This window comes from Lepus europaeus, chromosome 8 (genome assembly GCF_033115175.1).
Source record: "Lepus europaeus isolate LE1 chromosome 8, mLepTim1.pri, whole genome shotgun sequence".
Lineage (NCBI taxonomy): Eukaryota > Metazoa > Chordata > Mammalia > Lagomorpha > Leporidae > Lepus > Lepus europaeus.
The window spans coordinates 16,693,245-16,704,055 of record NC_084834.1 but is presented as its reverse complement, the minus strand read 5'-3'; the positions used below and the strand labels follow the sequence as shown (position 1 = coordinate 16,704,055).

Genomic DNA, 10,811 nt, shown 5'->3' with positions numbered 1-10,811 from the left:
AAAAGTGGAGAAAACTCAAATCCGGATACATCCTTAGAATTTTCCCCAAGAATCTGAGATTGTTCCACGTCCAGCTTGTGCCCAAGTCATCTTTGACACCAGAGAAACGGATGCAGGCAGAGGTCAGGTTCAAGCCTTGGCCCGGGTCCTCATTTCAGAGAGTCAGAAGGCCCCTCCTGTCTCAGAATGAACTTGATCTTCCACAGTTCACCTAGTTGGGGATACGACAGGAATTAGGGTCCTGCCACCCACATGGGAGACCCAGATTGAGCTCCAGCCTCCTGGTTCAGCCCCAGCTGTTGCAGGCATTTGGAGAGTGAACCAGCAGAAGGAAGATCCCTGTCTCTTTTCTTTTCTCTCTCTCTCCTTCAAATAACTAAATAAAACTTAAAAACTATTTTTCTATCTTAGTATCTGAATAATATTTTCCCAAATGGAGGTATTGACATTTATCCAGCTGATTCTCTTCTTAGGAGCACTTGGGATTTGCAAGGCAGTATGCATCAGAGAGCACCAGGGGTTTCTAGGACACTGTGCACCTGCTAAGGGGACTTCCAGCCATCGGCCTCTTCTTGACTCTTAGGTTTGCACATCTGCACCACTCTCTTGGGCAGCCCTCGTTCTGATCATGCCCCTTCAGGTTCCCTCTCCTTCCCACCACCCGTTTATGACCCTAGCAACAAGGAAAGTGATATGCAATGCAGAACAGATCGGGACATCTCAGTCGCTAACCTCCAGATCTCACCCTGGCTGATGATCAGAGTGAGAAAGCAGTCAACACAACAGCAAAGAGAGAAAAACACGTGCATCTAAGGGAGCTTCCTTTCCCATCTTATGGTGAAAATGTTACACTGAAATTTTATATTGGCTTGTGTTTCCTTACATGGAAATATACAGGCCTATTGACTTAATCTTCTGTGGTTTGCCTTCGTAACATTTTCCTTCATCAAGACTTCCCAAAAAACGAAGAGAGACACACATACCACGGGGAATATTAGGTCACCTCCTGAGCTTTTCTCGCCTTCCCTTATTTTTCTTCCTTAATAGATGTTTGTAATAAAAGAACAAGAATTTGCATTTCTAAGGTGCCAATTTCTGTAAGGGCTTTTAAATCCTTGAGAGTCACCCACGCTGTGAAATCTTCCCAGGAGTTGAGTGTTAGCCCAAGGTCACGCTGTGTACGCAAGGAGACAAGACAGTCAGCCTGGGGAGAACCAGACTGGGACTCCTGTTCCGCTGACAATCCTGTTCTGCTAGGGCCAGCCATTTTTGCATTCCTTGGGGGTAAATTAAGAATAGGATTCTAATAAGAGGACAGTAACCAGCATACTGAGCAGGATGGCTGTTCCTTGGGGGGGGGGGAGGGGACTGTTTCTATGGAAGACCAGAATGGATGGATAACTTCATTATGGGGAAAGAGTGGCATATTTTCATTCATGTAATACGTACTTATGAAATCTTGTGAGTAAGTTACCTTGCTAGGCACTTTCCATGGAAGACACAAGAAAATTATAAGCTACGGTCCCTGCTTAATACCAACCAGTTAGGGAGACACGGCACTGAACTCTGAGAAAGCAGCCTGAGGATAGCAATTCAAATTATCAATCAGTGAAACACGTTATGTAACAGTAACAATGCCATTTGCCACAGGCCTTGCCTTCTTCCTCTCTTTTAATGTTTGGAACAAGTTTGTAAGAAAGCTGTTATTGCCGGCGCCGTGGCTCAACAGGCTAATCCTCCGCCTTGCGGCGCCGGCACACCGGGTTCTAGTCCCGGTCGGGGCACCGATCCTGTCCCGGTTGCCCCTCTTCCAGGCCAGCTCTCTGCTGTGGCCAGGGAGTGCAGTGGAGGATGGCCCAAGTGCTTGGGTCCTGCACCCCATGGGAGACCAAGAGAAGCACCTGGCTCCTGCCATCGGAACAGCGCGGTGCGCTGGCCGCAGCGCGCTACCGCGGCGGCCATTAGAAGGGTGAACCAACGGCAAAGGAAGACCTTTCTCTCTCTCTCTCTCTCTCTCTCTCTCACTGTCCACTCTGCCTGTCAAAAATAAAAAATAAAAAAAAAAAGAAAGCTGTTATTATTCTCCTCATTTTATAAATAAGAGAATTGACACCTAAAGAAAATACATTTTTGTTCCCAGTGATGGAACTAGTGAAATTAGGGCTTTATATTTGTCTGACTTCGTCATCCATACCCCTTAAACACAACACTTCGCTAGCCCCTGCCCTCCAAGGCAGTAGTCTCTATATGAGTGTGTGTGACTTTGAGATATTCAACGCACATTTTAGAGGGAAAAGATCCCCTCCCAATCTGCGGCACCATTTATATCACCGCTTAACATCTTCTGATTTTTATCAATGCATAAACACGATTCCCAGTATTCTCATTGATCTATATCTGTGCTAAATTCTTTTCTTCCCATAGTATCTTGAAGTTTCGTATTCATAAACTCCACTAGTTATATACCCGGCCTTTGAAAAGTTCATGGAATGTGTTCATTAGAAAAGTATGCACGGATCTCTGCTTTTTTGCACCAACAAAGAAGTTAATTTTAATTCCATTTTCCGTTAATTTTGCATCCTCATACGTCATCCTTTGCCCTTGTCCAAAAAAAAAAAATCAAACAAAACAAAAAAAAACCCTCCTTTTCCAGTTCCTGCTGATTGGACACTGTGCTGTCACTCCACTGAGAAGTTGCATTTCCAGAGCAGACCATACCCTACTCCTTTGGCTAATAACGACACTGAGGTAGCTTTGCCACCATCAAGGACCCCTTTTTAATCCAGAATCTTCCATCCTCCCACGCCCTGCCAATCAGCCGTCCGTGTCCCTGCTGAATTTTTTTTTTTTTTTTTAATTTCAGCTCCCACACATAAGGCCCAGGGCGTCCAGCACCACCCGCCGCCCCTCTCCTCGGGGACCCCGGCCACGCCCGCCCCAGCACGCTGGTCAGCTCCCCGCGCCGCGCGCGCCCGCCCAGCCCACGCGCAGCACGCGTCACGAGCCCGGAGGGGGCGTGGCTCCGCCGCGCAGGGGGCGGGGCCTGGGCGCACGCACCGCCCCCGTATATCTGCGCCTGCGCAGCCCCGCTTGCGGGGCCAGTCGGGACGGAAGAGACAAGATGGCGCTGCGGGCGATGCGGGGGATCGTGAACGGGGCCGCTCCCGAGCTGCCCGTGGCCCCCGGCGGGCCGGCGGCGGGGGCGCGGGAGCAGGCGCTGGCGGTCTCCCGGAACTACCTCTCTCAGCCCCGCCTCAGTGAGTACCGGGGAGCGAGACGCACACGCCGCCTCTGCTCCCACCCAGCCCCGGGCTGCCTGCGGGCTTGCGGGAATCGGCGGGCTTGATCCTCCCCCTGGCGTGCCCGCAGCCCTGGCCCGGGAGTCTCCATCTCTGGGAGGTTCTGGCGTCCCTAAGCTTTGCGTGACTGGCTGGGCCGCGGCCGGTGCACCTGCCCCTCAGGGCCGCTGCGTCCCGCGAGTCCCGGGCGACGGGTCCACGGTGCCGGCGGCCGGGGCGCGGGCCCAGCTGCGGGCTCCCGGTGATTGGCAGAGCAGGAGCTGGGCCGATAGAAGTCGGCCCTTTGCCGCCGTCGCCTCTCCATTCGTCGCCCGCATGCAGCGTGCGCAGAGGCGTGGGCTTGCGGACGGGGCCCCGCGACCACCAAGGGGCCCCCTGTGCTGAGCCCGCGGGCAGCTGGGCCGCCTCAGACCTCTGCCCGGCCTCCTTGGGAAGGGGGTCTGAGCCGTGCAGACGGACTGGTTTTTTGTTTTTGTTTTTTGTTTTTGTTTTTTTTTGGAAACTCGGCACCGTAGTACCTGGTGTTGCCCCAGGTGCGGAGACTGCGTTTGCAACAGGGTGCCTGCTTGCGGGTGGTGAGAAAGCATTTCGGATGCGGGCCTTTTCGTCTGGGCCTCCCCAGCCTGACTAATCCCTCCCTGAGCTGTCAGTGTCATGTGATCGCACTGCAGCGCGAGGAAGAAGGAAAACACATCCACGCTGGCTCGCTGGGATGTGCCTTTGACGCCGGCGAAGCAGTTAGCCCGTGCCGGCGGGGGGTTATCTGAACGAAAATCCCTGGCTCAGGATGGTTAGGGGAAGCCTGGCCGTGCATTTCGGATCTGAGAATGACAGGGTTCTGTTGGGAATTGGATCTGGAAGCTTTGCTTTTCCTGGTCTGAGCACAGGGGCGCGTCTGGAGAAAGGTTAGAGTCTGGTGGTTTCCCTGTAATGTATCACTCAGCCCGACACAATGACGCTGTGTAACCGGTACTCCTGGATTCGGGTGCCCTAGAGAGGGGCGTGTGCTTCCGTGCTGGCTGGAGACCCTCTGCAGCCCGGGTTCCTCCTGCCCTGAGAGTTGTTGCAGCACAGGTGTAAAAGGCCGGGGAGTGGAGCTGCTTCTGTTCGCGCCGTACCCGGCACGTAGAAGGCTCTCGTAATTGTATGAGCTGGGTTTCTGCGCCTTGTTCTGGTAATAGGGTGGGCAGAGCCTCAACACCCGTGGAACCAGAGGAGGGGGTTGGAATACCTGGTTGAGTTTCCCTTCTGTGCCATGCTTATTCTTTAGGGGAAAAAAGCTTAAATGGATGCAGCCATTGGGCCTGGCCTTCAGGCTGCTGCTCAGGGCACCCACATCCTGGGGCAGAGGGCCTGGCCTTCAGGCTGCCGCTCAGGGCACCCACATCCTGGGGCAGAGGGCCTGGCGCGCTCTGCATTCCAGCGTCCTGCTAATGTGCACCTGGGCAGTGGTGATGGCTCAAGTTCTTGGGTCCCTGCCACCCCGGTGGGATTGGGTTCTGGGCTCTTAGCCTAGGCCTGGCCCAGGCCTGGCTGTTGTGAGCATGTGGAGAGTGAGCCAGCAGGTGGGAGCTCTCTGTCTCTATCTGTGTGCCCTTCCAATAATAAATACCGTTTTAGGAAGTGTATTACACTCCTAGGCTAACAACTAAGTGCACTTCAATGTCATCCTTTTCCTGATTTGCCACTTATTTTATTCTCATCAACAGTTCTAAGTGGTTCTGAGTCAATACTAATCTTCATTTTTGTAGCTGAAGCCTGATGACACCATCTAAGGTGACGTGTAATAGCAGTTATTTCGTGGGTGTCGTTGAAATGAAGGAATGGAGTTAACAGTTCCACTGTACTATTTAAACAACAGCTTCAAAGGGCCAGTGTTGTGGCGCAGCGGGTAAAGCCACCACCGGCAGTGCCGGCATCCCATGTGGGCACCGGCTCAAGTCCCAGCTGCTCCTCTTCCGATCCTGCTCTCTGCTATGGCCTGGGAAGGCAGTAGAAGATGGCCCAAGTCCTTGGGCCCCTGCACCCATGTGGGAGACCAGCAAGAGGCTCCTGGCTTCAGATGAGCCCAGCTCTGGCCATTGTGGTGTGAGCCAGGATAGAAGACACCTCTCTCTCTCTCTCTCTCTTTCTCTCTCTCTTTCTCCCCCCCCCCCTCTGTAATTCTGCCTTTCAAATAAATAAATCTTTTTTTAAAAAAAGTTTAAAGACTGTAAAGCTGATAACAAGAAATGGAAAACAAGACAGTTAGACTTGACTTTAGAGAATCAGCTTGAGCACTTTCGTGGGATTTCTAACACTAGAAGGAACGAACACTTGACTTTCTTTTAAGCCGTGAGCAATTCTGGATCTGGTGGTCTCTGGAGACCCCGTGCGTTGCTCGGCGTCACGAAGCAGAGCTGGCCGCGGCAGCAGGTCCAAGGGCTCCTCTCAGCTTTGTTCTGGAGCCACCCTCGAGGTGGGAGTCCTTGGTCTTGCACAACAGGATTTTTATTTTGCTGTTGAAGGCGTAGGTGAGGGACTCTGACTCTTATTGTGCAATGGCTGTTGAAATCTCCCTTCGAGTGTGTCCCAACCATCGAGAGCGTTCGTAGGGCTGAGCAGTCTCTTAGCCTACAGGAGGACAAAGTAAGTGCCCCTTCAAACCTTCTCGTAAATTTTGTCTGCTTGATAGTTCAGAGTGGAAGGGGGAGACTTGGTGGTGGTAAAGCACGCTAGCTGTGTAGTATGAGCGTGTGGCAGCTGGGCTGTCCTGATCCTCCTTTGGAAGCCTCTGTGGACTCAAGTCCACGTTCATTTGGATGCCTCAGGAGGAGAGTAGCTGTGATTCTGATGCACGGAAGCATGTATGTGGTTGGTGCATGGTTTTGACCTTGAAGAGGAACTGCTAAGAAGTTATTCTTTGACAGCCAAACTCCAAACTGGTGTGTCTACTTTGGACTGTTACTGGTAGCACTGAGGAAAGCTGTGTAAATCCCCCTGTTGGAAGATGAAAGATAGTGCTTAATTTCATTTCCTCTGTCCAGTTTTCTTTGCAAGTAGTTTATTGCTATGGAAAAGAGCTCTAGTTTGTAGACTTTTTTTTTTTTTTTAAGATTTCTTTATTCATTTGAAGTCAGGGTTAAAGATAGAAAAACTTTCCCTCTGCTGGTTTACTCCACAATGGCTGCAATGCCAGGGCTTGCCAAGCTAAAGCCAGGATCCGGGAGCTTCATCTGGATTTCTTACTTGGGTATAAGGGCCCAAACACTTGCACCATCTTCTGCTGCTTTTCCCAGGCCATTAGCAGGGAGGTGGAGCAACCAGGACTAGAATGGCCCATGTAGGATGCCAGCATCGCAGGTGTCAGCTTTACCCACTACGCCACAACCCTGGCCCCATAAGCTGTTTTCTAGTACCTTCTTGTCCTAATGCTAGAATGGTATGATCTGCATATTTTAAAATTATAGGGTGAGAAATGTTACCAGGTCATAGAGTGCCAACCTTAGAATTACAGAAAGCAAAGACAGTTACAAGCTTGGCTCCTACGTGTGGTAAGAGACTTCTCAGGGCCATATTATATTTTGCTGAAGTGTGCCAGTTTCATTTGCCTTGCAACATTTCATGCAGATGCAGTCACTTCACGCATCTTCAGATGGTCTGTACAAAGTGTGAAGCAGGGACTGGCGCTGTGGTGTAGGAGGTTAAGCCTCTGCCTGCGGTGCCAGCATCCCATATGGGCACCGGTTTGAGTCCCGGCTGCTTCTCTTCCGATCCAGCTTCCTGCTATGGCCTGGGAAAGCAGTAGAGGATGGCCCAGGTCTTTGGGCCCCTGCACCCACGTGGGAGACCCGGAAGAAGCTCCTGGTTCCTGGCTTTAGATCAGCTCAGTTCTGGCCTTTGTGGCCATTTGGGGAGTGAACTAGTGGATGGAACACCTCTCTGTAACTCTCTCAAGTAAATAAATAAATCTTTAAAAAAAAAAAAGTTTGAAGCAGTCTCTAGGTACAAAGTTTGGTAATGTTTTTGCTTAGTTTATATTATAACATTTATTTGCTTCATTCTTATATGTCAGTTTAATTTACTTTTTTAAAGATTTATTATTCCTTTGAAAGTCAGAATTAGAGAGACAGAGATCTTCCATCTGCTGATCCACTTCCCAAATGGTGGCAATGCCAGGGCCAGGCCAGAACAAAGCCAGAAGCCTGGAATTCCTTCGGGGTCTCCCACGGGGGTGGCAGGGGTCCCAGCATTTGGGCCATCCTGGGCTTTCCCAGGCGCATTAGGCAGGGTGCTGGGTAGGAAGTGAAACAGCCGAGACTTGAGTCAGCGCTCATATGGGATGCCTGAGCCGCCCCGACCCGCTCCACCACAACGCCCATCCCGTCAGCTGAATTTAAACCAAGTGTGTTTGACCTGTGGTGTCTGAGGGAAGTGGTCTCATTTTTTCATGACTTCCAGTGAGGGAACACTGCAGAGTCACCTCCGTTAAGTTCTTTGCTGGGATTCCACTGGAAAGAAGGTTACCCTACAGAAAGGGCAAAATGTGGGCACAGGGTCATCCGGCTGGTGCATTCGATGTTTGTAAAAATAGTCCATTTCTCAGTTAAAATTTCCGTCTCATAAAATTACTTCGCATGGTGGGAGTTGCTGTGTAACTCTTGCAGATAGAAGTGCCAGAGTGTATCCTCCCACCCACACACACCAAATGACCAGTTAGGGTAGGAACAGGGGCTGCGGTAAAGTTAGGGAGGGAGTGACTCCGGAGCCAGACTACAGGTTCAGATTGTTGGGCGTCGGGCAGGCTGCTTGATTTCTCTGAGCAGACTGCTTCTCTTCCAAAAGTTGGAGTGACCGTAGTTAACTGGGGTCTGGTGTGGAGATGAAATGAGAAGTCCTGACAAGCCCTCATCACACGGGTTGTTGCTGTACATCAGATAACTTCCGGGGTTACCTACTGGCTTTTGAAAGGCTGTGAACGTTGTAGCCAAATGCAGGCACCCCTTTGATGAAGTGGAATCTTGTCTTCTGTGGCAGTCAGCTGGATTCAGTGTTTCCAGGAAAAACCATGACTGGTGTTTCTTTCTCTTGGTCATTCTTTGGACTCGTGACTGGCAAAACTTCGTAGATTGGAATGACCTGGAGTTTGGAACATGAGGTTCTGAAGCATAGTTGTCTGGATTGGAAGTTCAAAGGAGGTAGTCTCGCTGGAAAAGGAAGGAGGATGTTCAGGACCTGGGGGATTTTAATTGGTGTCACATTCTATTAGAAACAGTCTCTTATAAGTCTGGAAACTATACCCCTCCCCAGCCCTCAAATGTTTAAAGAAAGATTTTAAAAAGATCTGTGTTTCTGTATTTTTAAAACCCGGGTGTTAAGAAAACACTTCCTACTTCCATGTAGTAATTTTAAAAAGTCATTGGGTAAAAAAGGGGATTTGGAAGGCTCTGAGAACAGTGAAGAAATTGTTTAGAAGGGGAAGGTGATTTTTTAAAAGATATTAGATTTTTTTTTTTTTTTTTTTTTTTGACAGGCAGAGTGGCTAGTGAGAGAGAGAGACAGAGAGAAAGGTCTTCCTTTTTGCCATTGGTTCACCCTCCAATGGCCGCTGCGGCCGGCACATCTCGCTGATCCGAAGCCAGGAGCCAGGTGCTTCTCCTGGTCTCCCATGGGGTGCAGGGCCCAAGGACTTGCCATCCTCCTCTGCCTTCCCGGGCCATAGCAGAGAGCTGGCCTGGAAGAGGGGCAACCGGGACAGAATCCGGTGCCCCAACCAGGACTAGAACCCGGTGTGCCAGCGCCGCAAGGCGGAGGATTAGCCTGTTAAGCCACGGCGCCGGCCAAAGATATTAGATGATTTTAAAACAGTGGAGAGTGAGTTTTCACGGAGGCGGCAGGACATGCCACAGCTGGGGTCTTATGTGGTTTTGCTTTGGGAAGGGTTGGTTCCTTCTATGTCACCAACCATTCAGCTAGCTTGTTTTTTATTTTTATTTATTTATTTATTTTGACAGGCAGAGTTAGACAGTGAGAGAGAGAGAGAGAAAGGTCTTCCTTCCATTGGTTCACCCCCAAAATGGCCAGGAGCCAGGTGCTTCCTCCTGGTCTCCCATGTGGGTGCAGGGCCCAAGGACCTGGGCCATCCTCCACTGTCCTTCCGGGTCACAGCAGAGAGCTGGACTGGAAGAGGAGCAATCAGGACAGAATCTGGCACCCCAACCGGGACTAGAACCTGGGGTACCAGCGCCGCAGGTGGAGGATTAGCCTAGTGAGCCGCGGCACCGGCCCTAGCTTGTTTTTTAAACTTGCAGCTTGTCTTCTGCATAAGGTTTTCAGAAAAGAAAAACTCAGTGAGGTCCATGACGGAGGCAGTCAGGCAGATGTCTGGGTTTAAGTGACCTCCTGGGGCTCCCGATGGTGTGCCTGCCTGCTCTGTCCCTGGGCTCTCCACCTATGGGCCTTGGGCTGACGGAATTGTGGTTTAAATCCTAACCCCGTAGTGTTAGTGATTGGTTATCAGATGGTCTCCTCGTTCCTGGGGGTCCACATGTGTACTGGGCTCGTCATATACTATCAGGCAGGTGAAAAATGCCCAACTGATGGGCAGCTTCACGTAAGTTAATTTTGCATGTGTTTTTCAGCTGCTCTGAAACAGCTGGGTGAAATGTCATGACTTCCGAAGTTGTTGGAGTTACCCTCTCCCGTGTGTTCTGTCTGGTACAGGACCCCAGTATGCTTGTCACGAGTAGGTGCGGTACAGTTGAGGGATGGCGGCCTTCTTTCTAAGTGGAGGAGTTGGGACTGTACCTTCAAGAGCAGACTAGTGGTTTCTTCCTGGGGCGGTGGAGAATGTTCCTCTGACCTTTGACTTTCAAGTGTTTTAAAGGACACTTGACCTTGTCTGGACCCTGGCCTCTCCTTGGCCCATTCCCTCCGTCACAAAGCTCTGTAGTGACCACGTTTTCATGATACCGCCTACCTTAGAGGGCTGTGTTTCCTTAGCTTTCTCCCGTGAGTTGTGTCACTTGTGCTGAAGGTTCTTAAGGACGGCTTCCCTTCCTCCTGTGCTCGGCTGGATGCCTCAGTGAGCGAGGCCTTGTGGCCCTGACTTGCGCTGCGTGCCTTGGTTGGACTCCAGTCTCCTGACACTGACTCCTCCTCCCCGCACAGGCAGGGAGCCCGTCCTTCTGTGTCACATGCTTAGAGCACTGACCTGCGCATAGCAAGAATTCAGAGTGTGTGTGGATGAAGATGGATTATAACTTGTGCAAGCACAAATGTACTTGTACCAGTTTCGCTGAAAATTACTGTAGGTTTTTGACTGTCCCATGTTAGAAGGAGTGTGATAAAGTAAAGCAGAGGAGGGTTCTGGAAATACTGTCACTGGAGACGGCTGATTGGCAGTCCTTAGTGCAAAAAAGAATCCAGACCAAGCCTGACGGGCCTCAGAGAGAACCGGAGAGCCCGGTCTGCGTTCAGACTGGAGTTCTTGTGGATATGCCTGTGGGCTGCTGTTTCTCCTCTGCCGGCCGC

The 10,811-nt window shown here is 50.9% G+C and overlaps 1 protein-coding gene across 1 annotated transcript in view; it reads left to right on the top strand.

Moving 5' to 3' along the window:
• Window positions 1-3,107: 3,107 nt before the first annotated feature.
• Window positions 3,108-10,811, top strand: part of ATP6V1B2 (ATPase H+ transporting V1 subunit B2) — a 28,860-nt gene continuing 21,156 nt past the window's right edge. Inside the window, exon 1 of the mRNA XM_062199422.1 lies at window positions 3,108-3,257. Coding sequence (XP_062055406.1) covers window positions 3,122-3,257 — 136 coding nt within the window. The 5' untranslated portion in view covers window positions 3,108-3,121. The remainder of the gene's footprint in view (window positions 3,258-10,811) is intronic.